We start from the raw sequence: 18785 nt of genomic DNA, 5'->3' as shown, positions 1-18785 counted from the left end.
CTAAAATAACATCATAGTCTGTGTGTGTCTATATAATCAAAGGAATGCTTTCTCCTTTTCCAATCTACCAAAGTACATCTTTGCATGTAAACATGTATGTATTATCCATACCACCTTCAATGGTCTCAGGTAATTCCACCCTACAGACGCACTGCAATTTATTTACGAAATCCGCTGATGTGAATTTTTCACAAGACATTGATATTGTAAGCAGTGCTGAGAAAAGCAAATTGTATGTGATTTATCTAATTATTTCATAAAGATATTTTAGTGCTTGAAATTGATGGGTAAAGGGAATATACATTTTTAAATGTGGTACTTATCACCAAACTGCCTCTTTGAAAAGTCAGAAGCAACTTAAATTTGAAGCAGCTGTACAAGTACCATGGTTCCTCATCTTCTCAACCTTTGAGGATGGAAAAGAAGTTTTCATTTCTTTTGCAACTTTAATTCCTTTTTTTTTTTTACCTAGGACACTAAGTATTGGTCACTTATAGATACACAGAAAGAACTTGGTCAAATTCAAAATTCGACTGCTTTTTTTCTGTTGATTTCAGACACTTCTCTATAAAACAAAGATACACTTTTCCCTGATATGTGTATGCTGTACATAATTTACAAGTACCTTTTCTTGTGCTTTGTTAGTATTATTATCTGATATACAGAGACTATTGATTTCTTATATTGCTCAACCAACCTTCTGAACTCTTGGTTTTTTTGAAGTCTTCGCCAACATAAAAAAATGTATAAATAGGAATTTCTGTTTTCTTCTGGTACTTTCCTCATTTCGTGTATTTATAGTTTTTAATCTACAGTACATCTGGATCTTATTTTTGTGATATGAAAATCTAACGAATTTTCTCCAAATACTTAACAGGTATTTTTCCATCATTCATGAGTAATTCATATTTTCTACTAACCCTAAATGTCATCACTATGAAGCTCTAACATCCTGCATATATTAGGGTGTTTGGGCATTTTCTGCTATATTCCAATCATTTATCTCTCTTTTCAGCTCTTAGTAAAGAAATTGTGGCAATACAGCACCCGTTGACACCTAGAAGGGCAAATCTTCGTCTACTATACAGAATGATTCTTAATTTTATCACTACAATCAAAGAGCATGTGCAACCCAAAACTTTTAAAACCCTGAGAGTTTAGTTGGCTTATGGAAAACTGATAACTAGAGGAAGAGCACACACGGTGAGAAAACGAGTCTTCCTAGCCAAGACCACAGGCATCTTCCACTGGAAGCTTCCCTTCTAAGGCCCCTCAATAAACACCATACATACATGGGTGGACACTGATGTAAAACGGATACTGGGTTTTAGCTGAAGAACTTTTAGCCCACAAGTCGCTCTATTATGGGAATTAGTTTTCTCATTACGGACTTTTCTATAGTGTTTAACAATGTGGTCTAAAACTGTGCACATCAAAAGTAAAATGCTGCATATACTTCTTTTCATTTCTATTACTGATATTTAGTTAAATTGGTTTAACATTGTCAGTAAAGTGCTTTATAAGGGGAATTATGAGTGACGGGACCTTGAGAGTTTGTCCTGGTGCTCACCACGTGGGCCTGGGCCCTGGCCCCCAGGTAAGGGCCCCGCCCAGGCTGCGCTCCTCCCGGGGAGCCCGGCAGGTGGGCCCCTCTCCCAGGCCCCCGCCGCCTCCGGCCCGTGCCCAGCGGCCCCCCAGGCCCGCTCACCTCTTCTGCCGGTCTCTGTCGTTCAGTCTCTCTGGATGGAGCGAGAGCAGCTTCTGCACTCCGGCCACGTCGCCCCTGGAGGCAGCTCTGTGGATTTTTTGGAGATCTTTGTCTCGGATGCAGTACCCGGACTCCGAGGTGACCCCACCTCCGGTCTCAGGCTGCCAGCCACCACCATCGCTCTGGGGTCTCCTTCGGAAACCCAAGCCGGACCTGACCTTCAGAATCCCTAAGCCAATGAACCTCCTCATGGCCAAGCCACGGGCTTCAGAACCTCCTCCGCACTTCTCACGCCTGTTTTCTCCGCGCCCAGCCAACAGTAGCCTCTAGAGCAGCCAACTCCAGTCGCCACAGTATCCCCGCAGGACAGCAAGGCGGTTTGGAATCTCTCTGCCCAGAACGGCCGTCGCCAAGCAACGGTGCACGGGGCAGAGGCCGAGGGCTGCGCATGCGCACAGAGCCCCGTGGCCAAGGTCAAGGGCACCCGGAGCCCACGTGCAAGGCCCAGGCGCCTCAAGCTTCAGAGGTGGCCTGTGGGCAGCGCTGAGTTCCATTCGGACCTCGGTGGGCGCTGGCCCAGGCTTCTGCTGGGTCGTCTGAGCAAAATGAAATAGGAAATTTCATTTCCTGAATTAAGAAAGCAGATATGTAACAGGCAGAGAACTTGGGGGAAGCAAAAACCATAAATGAGAGAAGAAAAAATACCTTTATGTACCCTAAAACTGAAATGTATTAATTTCGATTTATAAAACACAAAAGCATTTAAAAGCTTGATTTCCCAGAGAAAACTCTTGTATTTTTTTTCTTTTTTTTGGGGTGAAAATTGCTTTAATCAAGATATTTCACTGAATTATAAAAATATGATACTTTGTGTTTTTGATTTTTGGAGCCTAACCTTTTTTGTAGGAGCTCTTGTTTCGCATAACACGGCAGTTTTAGGGCCCTGGCAGCCGTGCCGCACGGGGGCCACCTGTGCACCACACGTCACAGGGGTGTGGCCTGCCTCTGAGGCCTCCGTGGCGCGGTTCTCCCGTGGGGATCCCGCTGACAGCGACAGCACCTCCGAGGGTGCCCTTCGCGGGCCTGTTACCTCCAATGACCGCGGAGCCATGTCCGTCCGCTCTGACCCAGGGCTCGCCCCCATCTATCGGTCCAGAACGACCTACAGTAGAAAAAGGCAGAACGACAGGGGGGGTGGAAAGGCGGACTTTTGAAAATCCACAAACAGTTGAAAGCAGACAATCGCAGCCATAGAAATGAACAAGAGCCGAGGCACTGAGACTGGAAAGGGCAGAGAAGGGGAAGGCGGACCCACAGAGGACTTCGGGGAGCCTCCGGACGCAGAGCGGCTGGCAGGCCGCGGGCGGAGGGCCACGCACCTGCGCCACCTGCGGGCGGCCGGGTCGCCGCGCGCGCCGGGGCTCCGGGCCCCGCCCCCGGGGCACAGCGGGACGCGGCCACCTGTCCGCGGACGGCGACTGGGCCCGGGCGGCCGGGGAGCAGCGCCGCCTTCAGCGGGGTGGCGGGGCCGAAGCGCACGGCGGAGAGGCAGCCGGTGAAGCCCCGCGCGCCGGCTCGCAGCGTGTCCGGGTCCGCGCCGGGGGGCTCTGCGGGCGCAAGAAGAGGGCACACACGTGAGGCGGGGCCGCGGGCGGGGCCGCGGGCAGGGACCTCTCTGCGAAGCCTGGGCGCGGCCTTCCTCGGGAGACGCGACAGGGCCCCCTGTGGCCTCGGCCGAGGACCCGCGGGACGGCCTGCCCGCCGCCAACTGCACTTTCCCCAGCGGCGTTCACCGTGACAAACCAATGAAATCCCCCGCCACTTCCGTTTTCAAATGATCATTAGAGTGGGCAACCTAAATGAGCAAACTAAACAGAAACAGTCTCAGAGATATAGAGGAAAAACCGAGGGTTGCCAGATGCTGGGGGGTGGGGGTGGGGGAGAAGCCGAGGGGACCAGAAAGTGCAAATCAGTAGCCACAACATTGCCACGGGGATACATACGAAAGACACTTTGGGGAATGTAATCAACAATGCCGTGAAAACCCTGCAAGCGTCAGACGGGCACCCGTCCCATCAGACAGACCGCCCCACGGACGGTGTAGACGCCCGACCCCTGCAGTGTACACCCGAGGCTGAACAATACTGAATGTCAACCACAATTTAACACATATATAGCCACAGGATGTGGAGTACAGCATAGGGAATAGTCAGTGGTACTGTAACAGCTATGAACACTGCCACAGGGGTAGTACATTGGGGGCTTATCACTTTGTGAGGGAAACTCTTGTATTTTGAAACGTTTTATTTTCAACCTCAATATCTATCACCTTAGACCCAAAAATCTTCTTTAAAAATTGGAGTATCCTTTGTACTTATCTGCTTTTTGAATAAGGCCTGTGAAACTAGAAATCTCTTTCTCTTTTCAGTATATATGTTAAGAAAGAAAGGAAATTTGCTGTTTTGCCTCAGGATTTCACCAATTTATTCAGTCTAGAATGGCCAAAAAAGATCCACATTTCCAATCCTTTCTTTAGTTGGTATTATATTCACTTGTCAATTTGTGACAACTGGACCAGTATTATTATAGCCGGTTTGATTTTCAAACACCTTTTTAAAAACCCACCTTAAATTTGTCACTTAAATCCTTCAGTTGTCTTTCCAAAGGTGAGTTTGCATTAAGTTAATCAGTTCATAACTAACCACACTACTGACTGTTCATTTTTTGGCAGTGTCTACACACTTGTCTGTACAATTATTTTGCCAATATTTGAGTATTTAATCATTTTTTGTCATTATAAAACTGAGTGGGAAATATAAAAATGAATTTACCAACACCCAGAAGCACAGATCATACAGACATAATACAATTATTAAACTTAGACATGATTAGGCATTCTGAGAAACATCCCGTACCCCCTTCTTAGTCCCCTTCCCTCCCGCAAGCCCTCTGCCAGCAGCCTTTCCTCCAGCCCCCAACGCCCAAGCCCCGGTCTGTCTGCAGGCTCAGGCCTGCCTAGGCCTTGGGCGGCTTTCTCCAGCCAAGGACGTCCTTGGCACCTCGGGACCCAGCCCAGGGGACGACTATCGCTCTGCCTGCACCTGGGCCCCGAGACAGAGACTCGGGGTGTCGCCGGACACCGGACCAAGGGGAAGGCCACCCGCCCCACCCCACCGGAAAGATCTGTCTCCGCTGGACAGCACCGCGACCCCTCCCCGCCCCCCTTTCATCTCCCAGGAGCGCCAGGCGCCCGACCTTCCCGCCTGCCTCGGTGGCCCCGCCCCCAGCACCAAAAGAGCTGGACAAAACGGCGAAAATAGGGAGCGCACGTGCCCTCGGGTTCCAGGAGAGACCACCACAGGGAAAAGCAGGCAGGCGGGCATGCACACAACCCACACAAGGAGGGTGTCTGGGACTGCTCCTCTCCTCCCGCATTCGGGACCCCGGGGCTCGGAGCCCGGCTGCAATCCGCGGACCCTGGAGGCCTGCCCCGGGGTCCCACGGTGACTGACAGCGCCCGGGCACTGCATCCGCAACGGAGCCCAGCCCCGGGCCCCACGGCACTCCTGTGGGGAAGCTGCCACTTCAACACAGCCTCAGTGCCTCTGTCCCAGTCGGTGTCCCATCCTGTGCGTCTATCTCCCCTCCTCTCCAACTCCCAACTCCTGTCTGTCTGTCTTCTGCCTCCTCCAGGGAAGTGGTAGAGGCCTCGTGGAGCCACAGATGGCGCTAATGGGCCTCGCTGCGGGCAAGGAGTAAAAGGAAGTCCACCCAGGCGACGTTTGCAGGAGGCGGGGAGCAGTCGAGAGGCGGGGCCCTGGGGAAGCCGGCCAGCGGGGAGATGCTCCGAATGGGAGCAGCCCGGCAGCCTGGTTCGCGCTCACCATGCAGGGCGGTCCGCCGATCTTGTGGCGCCAGGAGCCTACTCCCAGCGTCTATGGCCACAGCGGCTTGAACGCGCCCGATCTCCTCTGATCTGGGAAGCGGAGCAGGGTCGGGCCTGGTTAGTACTTGGATGGGGTCCGCCCCGGAATACCGCGTGCCCTAGGCTTTGGCCCGCCACTCCTTTTGCGGCCGCCCCGCCCCTCGTCCTTCGGGAGTGGCCCAGCCCGCCTAATAAACCCACGCCAGGGGTGGCGCTTGAGAGGCTGGAGGGTTAGGGGGAGAGGAATGGGTGGCGCCACACAGCACTACAATCTCGCTGCATCGGCCCCACGCCAGGCCCTTCGGCCCGGGCTCCCCCCCTCCCCGCACCCCCTTCTTAGTCCCCTTCCCTCCCGCAAGCCCTCTGCCAGCAGCCTTTCGTCCCGCCCCCAACGCCCAAGCCCCGGTGTGTCTGCAGGCGCAGGCCTGCTTAGGCCTTGGGCGGCTCTCTCCATCCAAGGACGTTCTTGGCACCTCGGGACACAGCCCAGGGGACGACTATCTCTCTGCCTGCACCTGGGCCCCGAGACAGAGACTCGGGGTGTCGCGGGACACCGGACCAAGGGGAAGGCCACCCGCCCCACCCCACCGGAAAGATCTGTCTCCGCTGGACAGCACCGCGACCCCTCCCCGCCCCCCTTTCATCTCCCAGGAGCGCCAGGCGCCCTCCCTTCCCGCCTGCCTCGGTGGCCCCGCCCCCAGCACCAAAAGAGCTGGACAAAACGGCGAAAATAGGGAGCGCACGTGCCCTCGGGTTCCAGGAGAGACCACCACAGGGAAAAGCAGGCAGGCGGGCATGCACACAACCCACACAAGGAGGGTGCCTGGGACTGCTCCTCTCCTCCCGCATGCGGGACCCCGGGGCTCGGAGCCCGGCGGCAATCCGCGGACCCTGGAGGCCTGCCCCGGGGTCCCACGGTGACTGACAGCGCCCGGGCACTGCATCCGTAACGGAGCCCAGCCCCAGGCACCACGGCACTCCTGTGGGGAAGCTGCCACTTCAACTCAGCCTCAGTGCCTCTGTCCCAGTCGGTGTCTCATCCTGTGCGTCCGTCTCCCCTCCTCCCCAACTCCCAACACCTGTCTGTCTGTCTTCTGCCACCTCCAGGGAAGTGGTAGCGGCCCCGTGGAGCCACAGATGGCGCTAAGGGGCCGCGCTGCGGGCAAGGAGTAAAAGGAAGTCCACCCAGGCGACGTTTGCAGGAGGCGGGGAGCAGTCGAGAGGCGGGGCCCTGGCGGAGCCGGCCAGCGGGGAGATGCTCCGAATGGGAGCAGCCCGGCAGCCTGGTTCGCGCTCACCATGCAGGGCGGTCCGCCGATCTTGTGGTGCCAGGAGCCTACTCCCAGCGTCTATGGCCACAGCGGCTTGAACGCGCCCGATCTCCTCTGATCTGGGAAGCGAAGCAGGGTCGGGCCTGGTTAGTACTTGGATGGGGTCCGCCCCGGAATACCGCGTGCCCTAGGCTTTGGCCCGCCACTCCTTTTGCGGCCGCCCCGCCTCTCGTCCTTCGGGAGTGGCCCAGCCCGCCTAATAAACCCACGCCAGGGGTGGCGCTTGAGAGGCTGGAGGGTTAGGGGGAGAGGAATGGGTGGCGCCACACAGCACTACAATCTCGCTGCATGGGCCCCACTCCAGGCCCTTCGGCCCGGGCTCCCCCCCTCCACGCACCCCCGTCTTAGTCCCCTTCCCTCCCGCAAGCCCTCTGCCAGCAGCCTTTCGTCCCACCCCAACGCCCAAGCCAAGGTCTGTCGGCAGGCGCAGGCCTGCCTAGGCCTTGGGCGGCTTTCTCCAGCCAAGGACGTGCTTGGCACCTCGGGACCCAGCCCAGGGGACGACTATCGCTCTGCCTGCACCTGGGCCCCGAGTCAGAGACTCGGGATGTCGCCGGACACCGGACCAAGGGGAAGGCCACCCGCCCCACCCCACCGGAAAGATCTGTCTCCGCTGGACAGCACCGCGACCCCTCCCCGCCCCCCTTTCATCTCCCAGGAGCGCCAGGCGCCCTCCCTTCCCGCCTGCCTCGGTGGCCCCGCCCCCAGCACCAAAAGAGCTGGACAAAACGGCGAAAATAGGGAGCGCACGTGCCCTCGGGTTCCAGGAGAGACCACCACAGGGAAAAGCAGGCAGGCGGGCATGCACACAACCCACACCAGGAGGGTGCCTGGGGCTGCCCCTCTCCTCCCGCATGCGGGACCCCGGGCGGGCTCGGAGCCCGGCGGCAATCCCCGGACCCTGGAGGCCTGCCCCGGGATCCCACGGTGACTGACAGCGCCCGGGCACTGCATCCGCAACGGAGCCCAGCCCCGGCCACCACGGCACTCCTGTGGGGAAGCTGCCACTTCAACTCAGCCTCAGTGCCTCTGTCCCAGTCGGTGTCCCATCCTGTGCGTCTATCTCCCCTCCTCTCCAACTCCCAACTCCTGTCTGTCTGTCTTCTGCCTCCTCCAGGGAAGTGGTAGAGGCCTCGTGGAGCCACAGATGGCGCTAATGGGCCTCGCTGCGGGCAAGGAGTAAAAGGAAGTCCACCCAGGCGACGTTTGCAGGAGGCGGGGAGCAGTCGAGAGGCGGGGCCCTGGGGAAGCCGGCCAGCGGGGAGATGCTCCGAATGGGAGCAGCCCGGCAGCCTGGTTCGCGCTCACCATGCAGGGCGGTCCGCCGATCTTGTGGCGCCAGGAGCCTACTCCCAGCGTCTATGGCCACAGCGGCTTGAACGCGCCCGATCTCCTCTGATCTGGGAAGCGGAGCAGGGTCGGGCCTGGTTAGTACTTGGATGGGGTCCGCCCCGGAATACCGCGTGCCCTAGGCTTTGGCCCGCCACTCCTTTTGCGGCCGCCCCGCCCCTCGTCCTTCGGGAGTGGCCCAGCCCGCCTAATAAACCCACGCCAGGGGTGGCGCTTGAGAGGCTGGAGGGTTAGGGGGAGAGGAATGGGTGGCGCCACACAGCACTACAATCTCGCTGCATCGGCCCCACGCCAGGCCCTTCGGCCCGGGCTCCCCCCCTCCCCGCACCCCCTTCTTAGTCCCCTTCCCTCCCGCAAGCCCTCTGCCAGCAGCCTTTGGTCCCACCCCAACGCCCAAGCCCCTGTCTGCCTGCAGGCGCAGGCCTGCCTAGGCCTTGGGCGGCTTTCTCCAGCCAATGACGTGCTTGGCACCTCGGGACCCAGCCCAGGGGACGACTATCGCTCTGCCTGCACCTGGGCCCCGAGACAGAGACTCGGGGTGTCGCCGGACACCGGACCAAGGGGAAGGCCACCCGCCCCACCCCACCGGAAAGATCTGTCTCCGCTGGACAGCACCGCGACCCCTCCCCGCCCCCCTTTCATCTCCCAGGAGCGCCAGGCGCCCTCCCTTCCCGCCTGCCTCGGTGGCCCCGCCACCAGCACCAAAAGAGCTGGACAAAAGGGCGAAAATAGGGAGCGCACGTGCCCTCGGGTTCCAGGAGAGTCCACCACAGGGAAAAGCAGGCAGGCGGGCATGCTCACAACCCACACAAGGAGGGTGTCTAAGACTGCTCCTCTCCTCCCGCATGCGGGACCCCGGGCGGGCTCGGAGCCCGGCGGCAATCCGCGGACCCTGGAGGCCTGTCCCGGGATCCCACGGTGACTGACAGCGCCCGGGCACTGCATCCGCAACGGAGCCCAGCCCCGGGCACCACGGCACTCCTGTGGGGAAGCTGCCACTTCAACTCAGCCTCAGAGCGTCTGTCCCAGTCGGTCTCCCATCCAGTGCGTCCATCCCCCCTCCTCCCCAACTCCCAACCCCTGTCTGTCTGTCTTCTGCCACCTCCAGGGAAGTGGTAGCGGCCCCGTGGAGCCACAGATCGCGCTAAGGGGCCGCGCTGCGGGCAAGGAGTAAAAGGAAGTCTACCCAGGCGACATTTGGAGGAGGCGGGGAGCAGTCGGGAGGCGGGGCCCTGGCGGAGCCGGCCAGCGGGGAGATGCTCCGGATGGGAGCAGCCCGGCAGCCTGGTTCGCGCTCACCATACAGGGCGGTCCGCCGATCTTGTGGCGCCAGGAGCCTACTCCCAGCGTCTATGGCCACAGCGGCTTGAACGCGCCAGATCTCCTCTGATCTGGGAAGCGGAGCAGGGTCGGGCCTGGTTAGTACGTGGATGGGGTCCGCCCCGGAATACCGGGTGCCCTAGGCTTTGGCCCGCCACTCCTTTTGCGGCCGCCCCGCCCCTCGTCCTTCGGGAGTGGCCCAGCGCGCCTAATAAACCCACGCCAGGGGTGTCGCTTGGGAGGCTGGAGGGTTAGGGGGAGAGGAATGGGTGGCGCCACACAGCACTACAATCTCGCTGCATCGGACCCACGCCAGGCCCTTCGGCCCGGGCTCCCCCCCTCCCCGCACCCCCTTCTTAGTCCCCTTCCCTCCCGCAAGCCCTCTGCCAGCAGCCTTTGGTCCCACCCCAACGCCCAAGCACCTGTCTGCCTGCAGGCGCAGGCCTGCCTAGGCCTTGGGCGGCTTTCTCCAGCCAAGGACGTGCTTGGCACCTCGGGACCCAGCCCAGGGGACGACTATCGCTCTGCCTGCACCTGGGCCCCGAGACAGAGACTCGGGGTGTCGCCGGACACCGGACCAAGGGGAAGGCCACCCGCCCCACCCCACCGGAAAGATCTGTCTCCGCTGGACAGCACCGCGACCCCTCCCCGCCCCCCTTTCATCTCCCAGGAGCGCCAGGCGCCCTCCCTTCCCGCCTGCCTCGGTGGCCCCGCCCCCAGCACCAAAAGAGCTGGACAAAACGGCGAAAATAGGGAGCGCACGTGCCCTCGGGTTCCAGGAGAGACCACCACAGGGAAAAGCAGGCAGGCGGGCATGCACACAAACCACAGAAGGAGGGTGTCTGGGACTGCTCCTCTCCTCCCGCATTCGGGACCCCGGGGCTCGGAGCCCGGCTGCAATCCGCGGACCCTGGAGGCCTGCCCCGGGGTCCCACGGTGACTGACAGCGCCCGAGCACTGCATCCGCAACGGAGCCCAGCCCCAGGCACCACGGCACTCCTGTGGGGAAGCTGCCACTTCAACTCAGCCTCAGAGCGTCTGTCCCAGTCGGTGTCCCATCCTGTGCGTCCGTCCCCCCTCCTACCCAACTCCCAACACCTGTCTGTCTGTCTTCTGCCACCTCGAGGGAAGGGATAGCGGCCCCGTGGAGCCACAGATGGCGCTAAGGGGCCTCGCTGCTGGCAAGGAGTAAAAGAAAGTCCACCCAGGCGACATTTGGAGGAGGCGGGGAGCAGGCGGGAGGCGGGGCCCTGGCGGAGCCGGCCAGCGGGGAGATGCTCCGGATGGGAGCAGCCCGGCAGCCTGGTTCGCGCTCACCATACAGGGTGGTCCGCCGATCTTGTGGCGCCAGGAGCCTGCTCCCAGCGTCTATGGCCACAGCGGCTTGAACGCGCCCGATCTCCTCTGATCTGGGAAGCGAAGCAGGGTCGGGCCTGGTTAGTACGTGGATGGGGTCCGCCCCGGAATACCGGGTGCCCTAGGCTTTGGCCCGCCACTCCTTTGGCGGCCGCCCTGTCCCTAGTCCTTAGGGAGTGGCCCAGCGCGCCTAATAAACTCACGCCAGGGGTGGCGCTTGGGAGGCTGGAGGGTTAGGGGGAGAGGAATGGGTGGCGCCACACAGCACTACAATCTCCTGCATGGGCCCCAGGCCACGCCCTTCGGCCCGGGCTCCCCCGCCCTCCGGCACCACGTTCTTAGTCCCCTTCCCTCCCTCAAGCCCTCTGCCAGCAGCCTTTCGTCCCGCCCCCAACGCCCAAGCCCCGGTGTGTCTGCAGGCACAGGCCTGCTTAGGCCTTGGGCGGCTCTCTCCAGCCAAGGACGGCCTTGGCACTTCGGGACCCAGCCCAGGGGACGACTATCGCTCTGCCTGCACCTGGGCCCCGAGACAGAGACTCGGGGTGTCGCCGGACACCGGACCAAGGGGAAGGCCACCCGCCCCACCCCACCGGAAAGATCTGTCTCCGCTGGACAGCACCGCGACCCCTCCCCGCCCCCCTTTCATCTCCCAGGAGCGCCAGGCGCCCTCCCTTCCCGCCGGCCTCGGTGGCCCCGCCCCCAGCACCAAAAGAGCTGGACAAAACGGCGAAAATAGGGAGCGCACGTGCCCTCGGGTTCCAGGAGAGACCACCACAGGGAAAAGCAGGCAGGCGGGCATGCACACAACCCACACAAGGAGGGTGTCTGGGACTGCTCCTCTCCTCCCGCATTCGGGACCCCGGGGCTCGGAGCCGGCTGCAATCCGCGGACCCTGGAGCACCGGACAGCGCCCGGGCACTGCATCCGCAACGGAGCCCAGCCCCGGGCACCACCGCACTCCGGTGGGGAAGCTGCCACTTCAACTCAGCCTCAGTGCCTCTGTCCCAGTCGGTGTCCCATCCTGTGCGTCCGTCTCCCCTCCTCTCCAACTCCCAACCCCTGTCTGTCTGTCTTCTGCCTCCTCCAGGGAAGTGGTAGAGGCCCCGTGGAGCCACAGATGGCGCTAAGGGGCCTCGCTGCTGGCAAGGAGTAAAAGAAAGTCCACCCAGGCGACATTTGGAGGAGGCGGGGAGCAGGCGGGAGGCGGGGTCCTGGCGGAGCCGGCCAGCGGGGAGATGCTCCGGATGGGAGCAGCCCGGCAGCCTGGTTCGCGCTCACCATACAGGGCGGTCCGCCGATCTTGTGGCGCCGGGAGCCTACTCCCAGCGTCTATGGCCACAGCGGCTTGAACGCGCCCGATCTCCTCTGATCTGGGAAGCGAAGCAGTGTCGGGCCTGGTTAGTACTTGGATGGCGTCCGCCCCGGAATACCGGGTGCCCTAGGCTTTGGCCCGCCACTCCTTTGGCGGCCGCCCCGCCCCTCGTCCTTCGGGAGTGGCCCAGCGCGCCTAATAAACCCACGCCAGGGGTGTCGCTTGGGAGGCTGGAGGGTTAGGGGGAGAGGAATGGGTGGCGCCACACAGCACTACAATCTCGCTGCATCGGACCCACGCCAGGCCCTTCGGCCCGGGCTCCCCCCCTCCCCGCACCCCCTTCTTAGTCCCCTTCCCTCCCGCAAGCCCTCTGCCAGCAGCCTTTGGTCCCACCCCAACGCCCAAGCACCTGTCTGCCTGCAGGCGCAGGCCTGCCTAGGCCTTGGGCGGCTTTCTCCAGCCAAGGACGTGCTTGGCACCTCGGGACCCAGCCCAGGGGACGACTATCGCTCTGCCTGCACCTGGGCCCCGAGACAGAGACTCGGGGTGTCGCCGGACACCGGACCAAGGGGAAGGCCACCCGCCCCACCCCACCGGAAAGATCTGTCTCCGCTGGACAGCACCGCGACCCCTCCCCGCCCCCCTTTCATCTCCCAGGAGCGCCAGGCGCCCTCCCTTCCCGCCTGCCTCGGTGGCCCCGCCCCCAGCACCAAAAGAGCTGGACAAAACGGCGAAAATAGGGAGCGCACGTGCCCTCGGGTTCCAGGAGAGACCACCACAGGGAAAAGCAGGCAGGCGGGCATGCACACAACCCACACCAGGAGGGTGCCTGGGACTGCCCCTCTCCTCCCGCATGCGGGACCCCGGGCGGGCTCGGAGCCCGGCGGCAATCCCCGGACCCTGGAGGCCTGCCCCGGGATCCCACGGTGACTGACAGCGCCCGGGCACTGCATCCGCAACAGAGCCCAGCCCCAGGCACCACGGCACTCCTGTGGGGAAGCTGCCACTTCAACTCAGCCTCAGAGCGTCTGTCCCAGTCGGTGTCCCATCCTGTGCGTCCGTCCCCCCTCCTCCCCAACTCCCAACACCTGTCTGTCTGTCTTCTGCCTCCTCCAGGGAAGTGGTAGAGGCCCCGTGGAGCCACAGATGGCGCTAAGGGGCCGCGCTGCGGGCAAGGAGTAAAAGGAAGTCCACCTAGGCAACGTTTGCAGGAGGCGGGGAGCAGTCGAGAGGCGGGGCCCTGGCGGAGCCGGCCAGCGGGGAGATGCTCCGGATGGGAGCAGCCCGGCAGCCTGGTTCGCGCTCACCATACAGGGCGGTCCGCCGATCTTGTGGCGCCAGGAGCCTGCTCCCAGCGTCTATGGCCACAGCGGCTTGAACGCGCCAGATCTCCTCTGATCTGGGAAGCGAAGCAGGGTCGGGCCTGGTTAATACTTGGATGGGGTCCGCCCCGGAATACCGGGTGCCCTAGGCTTTGGCCCGCCACTCCTTTTGCGGCCGCCCCGCCCCTCGTCCTTCGGGAGTGGCCCAGCCCGCCTAATAAACCCACGCCAGGGGTGGCGCTTGAGAGGCTGGAGGGTTAGGGGGAGAGGAATGGGTGGCGCCACACAGCACTACAATCTCGCTGCATCGGCCCCACTCCAGGCCCTTCGGCCCGGGCTCCCCCCCTCCCCGCACCCCCTTCTTAGTCCCCTTCCCTCCCGCAAGCCCTCTGCCAGCAGCCTTTCGTCCCACCCCAACGCCCAAGCACCTGTCTGCCTGCAGGCGCAGGCCTGCCTAGGCCTTGGGCGGCTTTCTCCAGCCAAGGACGTCCTTGGCACCTCGGGACCCAGCCCAGGGGACGACTATCGCTCTGCCTGCACCTGGGCCCCGACACAGAGACTCGGGGTGTCGCCGGACACAGGACCAAGGAAAAGGCCACCCGCCCCACCCCACCGGAAAGATCTGTCTCCGCTGGACAGCACCGCGACCCCTCCCCGCCCCCCTTTCATCTCCCAGGAGCGACAGGCGCCCTCCCTTCCCTCCTGCCTCGGTGGCCCCGTCCCCAGCACCAAAAGAGCTGGACAAAACGGCGAAAATAGGGAGCGCACGTGCCCTCGGGTTCCAGGAGAGACCACCACAGGGAAAAGCAGGCAGGCGGGCATGCACACAACCCACACAAGGAGGGTGTCTGGGACTGCTCCTCTCCTCCCGCATTCGGGACCCCGGGGATCGGAGCCCGGCTGCAATCCGCGGACCCTGGAAGCCTGCCCCGGGGTCCCACGGTGACTGACAGCGCCCGGGCACTGCATCCGTAACGGAACCCAGCCCCGGGCACCACGGCACTCCGGTGGGGAAGCTGCCACTTCAACTCAGCCTCAGAGCGTCTGTCCCAGTCCGTGTCCCATCCAGTGCGTCCGTCCCCCCTCCTCCCCAACTCCCAACCCCTGTCTGTCTGTCTTCTGCCACCTCCAGGGAAGTGGTAGCGGCCCCGTGGAGCCACCTATGGCGCTAAGGGGCCTCGCTGCGGGCAAGGAGTAAAAGGAAGTCCACCCAGGCGACATTTGGAGGAGGCGGGGAGCAGGCGGGAGGCGGGGCCCTGGCGGAGCCGGCCAGTGGGGAGATGCTCCGGATGGGAGCAGCCCGGCAGCCTGGTTCGTGCTCACCATACAGGGCGGTCCGCCGATCTTGTGGCGCCAGGAGCCTGCTCCCAGCGTCTATGGCCACAGCGGCTTGAACGCGCCTGATCTCCTCTGATCTGGGAAGCGAAGCAGGGTCGGGCCTGGTTAGTACGTGGATGGGGTCCGCCCCGGAATAATGGGTGCCCTAAGCTTTGGCCCGCCACTCCTTTGGCGGCCGCCCTGTCCCTAGTCCTTAGGGAGTGGCCCAGCGCGCCTAATAAACCCACGCCAGGGGTGGCGCTTGGGAGGCTGGAGGGTTAGGGGGAGAGGAATGGGTGGCGCCACACAGCACTACAATCTCGCTGCATGGGCCCCAGGCCACGCCCTTCGGCCCGGGCTCCCCCGCCCTCCGGCACCCCCTTCTTAGTCCCCTTCCCTCCCGCAAGCCCTCTGCCAGCAGCCTTTGGTCCCACCCCAACGCCCAAGCCCCTGTCTGCCTGCAGGCGCAGCCTGCCTAGGCCTTGGGCGGCTTTCTCCAGCCAAGGACGTGCTTGGCACCTCGGGACCCAGCCCAGGGGACGACTATCGCTCTGCCTGCACCTGGGCCCCGAGACAGAGAGTCGGGGTGTCGCCGGACACCGGACCAAGGGGAAGGCCACCCGCCCCACCCCACCGGAAAGATCTGTCTCCGCTGGACAGCACCGCGACCCCTCCCCGCCCCCCTTTCATCTCCCAGGAGCGCCAGGCGCCCTCCCTTCCCGCCTGCCTCGGTGGCCCCGCCACCAGCACCAAAAGAGCTGGACAAAAGGGCGAAAATAGGGAGCGCACGTGCCCTCGGGTTCCAGGAGAGTCCACCACAGGGAAAAGCAGGCAGGCGGGCATGCTCACAACCCACACAAGGAGGGTGTCTAAGACTGCTCCTCTCCTCCCGCATGCGGGACCTCGGGCGGGCTCGGAGCCCGGCGGCAATCCGCGGACCCTGGAGGCCTGTCCCGGGATCCCACGGTGACTGACAGCGCCCGGGCACTGCATCCGCAACGGAGCCCAGCCCCGGGCACCACGGCACTCCTGTGGGGAAGCTGCCACTTCAACTCAGCCTCAGAGCGTCTGTCCCAGTCGGTGTCCCATCCAGTGCGTCCATCCCCCCTCCTCCCCAACTCCCAACCCCTGTCTGTCTGTCTTCTGCCACCTCCAGGGAAGTGGTAGCGGCCCCGTGGAGCCACAGATGGCGCTAAGGGGCCGCGCTGCGGGCAAGGAGTAAAAGGAAGTCCACCCAGGCGAAATTTGGAGGAGGCGGGGAGCAGTCGGGAGGCGGGGCCCTGGCGGAGCCGGCCAGCGGGGAGATGCTCTGGATGGGAGCAGCCTGGCAGCCTGGTTCGCGCTCACCATACAGGGCGGTCCGCCGATCTTGTGGCGCCAGGAGCCTACTCCCAGCGTCTATGGCCACAGCGGCTTGAACGCGCCAGATCTCCTCTGATCTGGGAAGCGGAGCAGGGTCGGGCCTGGTTAGTACGTGGATGGGGTCCGCCCCGGAATACCGGGTGCCCTAGGCTTTGGCCCGCCACTCCTTTTGCGGCCGCCCCGCCCCTCGTCCTTCGGGAGTGGCCCAGCCCGCCTAATAAACCCACGCCAGGGGTGGCGCTTGGGAGGCTGGAGGGTTAGGGGGAGAGGAATGGGTGGCGCCACACAGCACTACAATCTCGCTGCATCAGCCCCAGGTCGGCCCTTAGGCCCGGGCTCCCCCGCCCCCCCGCACACCGTTCTTAGTCCCCTTCCCTCCCGCAAGCACTCTGCCAGCAGACTTTCGTCCCACCCCAATGCCCAAGCCCAGGTCTGTCTCCAGGCGCAGGCCTGCCTCGGACTTGGGCGGCTCTCTCCAGCCAAGGACGTGCTTGGCACCTCGGGACACAGCCCAGGGGACGACTATCGCTCTGCCTGCACCTGGGCCCCGAGACAGAGACTCGGGGTGTCGCCGGACACCGGACCAAGGGGAAGGCCACCCGCCCCACCCCACCGGAAAGATCTGTCTCCGCTGGACAGCACCGCGACCCCTCCCCGCCCCCCTTTCATCTCCCAGGAGCGCCAGGCGCCCTCCCTTCCCGCCTGCCTCGGTGGCCCCGCCCCCAACACCAAAAGAGCTGGACAAAACTGCGAAAATAGGGAGCGCACGTGCCCTCGGGTTCCAGGAGAGACCACCACAGGGAAAAGCAGGCAGGCGGGCATGCACACAACCCACACAAGGAGGGTGTCTGGGACTGCTCCTCTCCTCCCGCATTCGGGACCCCGGGGCTCGGAGCCCGGCTGCAATCCGCGGACCCTGGAGGCCTGCCCCGGTATCCCACGGTGACTGACATCGCCGGGGCACTGCATCCGCAACGGAGCCCAGCCCCGGGCACCACCGCACTCCGGTGGGGAAGCTGCCACTTCAACTCAGCCTCAGAGCGTCTGTCCCAGTCGGTGTCCCATCCAGTGCGTCCGTCCCCCCTCCTCCCCAACTCCCAACCCCTGTCTGTCTGTCTTCTGCCACCTCCTGGGAAGTGGTAGCGGTCCCGTGGAGCCACCTATGGCGCTAAGGGGCCTCGCTGCGGGCAACGAGTAAAAGGAAATCCACCCAGGCGACGTTTGCAGGAGGCGGGGAGCAGGCGGGAGGCGGGGCCCTGGCGGAGCCGGCCAGTGGGGAGATGCTCCGGATGGGAGCAGCCCGGCAGCCTGGTACGCGCTCACCATACAGGGCGGTCCGCCGATCTTGTGGCGCCGGGAGCCTACTCCCAGCGTCTATGGCCACAGCGGCTTGAACGCGCCCGATCTCCTCTGATCTGGGAAGCGAAGCAGTGTCGGGCCTGGTTAGTACTTGGATGGGGTCCGCCCCGGAATACCGGGTGCCCTAGGCTTTGGCCCGCCACTCCTTTGGCGGCCGCCCCGCCCCTCGTCCTTCGGGAGTGGCACAGCGCGCCTAATAAACCCACGCCAGGGGTGTCGCTTGGGAGGCTGGCGGGTTAGGGGGAGAGGAATGGGTGGCGCCACACAGCACTACAATCTCGCTGCATGGGACCCACGCCAGGCCCTTCGGCCCGGGCTCCCCCCCTCCCCGCACCCCCTTCTTAGTCCCCTTCCCTCCCGCAAGCCCTCTGCCAGCAGCCTTTGGTCCCACCCCAACGCCCAAGCACCTGTCTGCCTGCAGGCGCAGGCCTGCCTAGGCCTTGGGCAGCTTTCTCCAGCCAAGGACGTGCTTGGCACCTCGGGACCCAGCCCAGGGGACGACTATCGCTCTGCCTGCACCTGGGCCCCGAGACAGAGACTCGGGGTGTCGCCGGACACCGGACCAAGGGGAAGGCCACCCGCCCCACCCCACCGGAAAGATCTGTCTCCGCTGGACAGCACCGCGACCCCTCCCCGCTCCCCTTTCATCTCCCAGGAGCTCCAGGCGCCCTCCCTTCCCGCCTGCCTCGGTGGCCCCGCCCCCAGCACCAAAAGAGCTGGACAAAACGGCGAAAATAGGGAGCGCACGTGCCCTCGGGTTCCAGGAGAGACCACCACAGGGAAAAGCAGGCAGGCGGGCATGCACACAAACCACAGAAGGAGGGTGTCTGGGACTGCTCCTCTCCTCCCGCATTCAGGACCCCGGGGCTCGGAGCCCGGCTGCAATCCGCGGACCCTGGAGGCCTGCCCCGGGATCCCACGGTGACTGACAGCGCCCGGGCACTGCATCCGCAACGGAGCCCAGCCCCAGGCACCACGGCACTCCTGTGGGGAAGCTGCCACTTCAACTCAGTCTCAGTGCCTCTGTCCCAGTCGGTGTCCCATCCTGTGCGTCCGTCTCCCACCTCCCCAACTCCCAAGACCTGTCTGTCTGTCTTCTGCCACCTCCAGGGAAGTGGTAGCG

General features: G+C 62.9%; 1 protein-coding gene across 1 annotated transcript in view; it reads right to left on the bottom strand.

Annotated features, from left to right (window-relative positions):
- The window catches only part of LOC308495584 (uncharacterized protein), a 45305-nt gene extending 43201 nt beyond the window's left edge, over positions 1-2104 (bottom strand). The window contains exon 1 of the mRNA XM_081080553.1: positions 1709-2104. Coding sequence (XP_080936679.1) covers positions 1709-1959 — 251 coding nt within the window. The 5' untranslated portion in view covers positions 1960-2104. The remainder of the gene's footprint in view (positions 1-1708) is intronic.
- Between the last annotated feature and the right edge of the window lie 16681 nt (positions 2105-18785).

Source organism: Rhinolophus hipposideros (genome assembly GCF_964194185.1).
Source record: "Rhinolophus hipposideros genome assembly, contig: HAP1_SCAFFOLD_73, whole genome shotgun sequence".
Classification (NCBI taxonomy): Eukaryota; Metazoa; Chordata; class Mammalia; order Chiroptera; family Rhinolophidae; genus Rhinolophus; species Rhinolophus hipposideros.
This window is presented reverse-complemented; position numbering and strand designations above follow the sequence as displayed.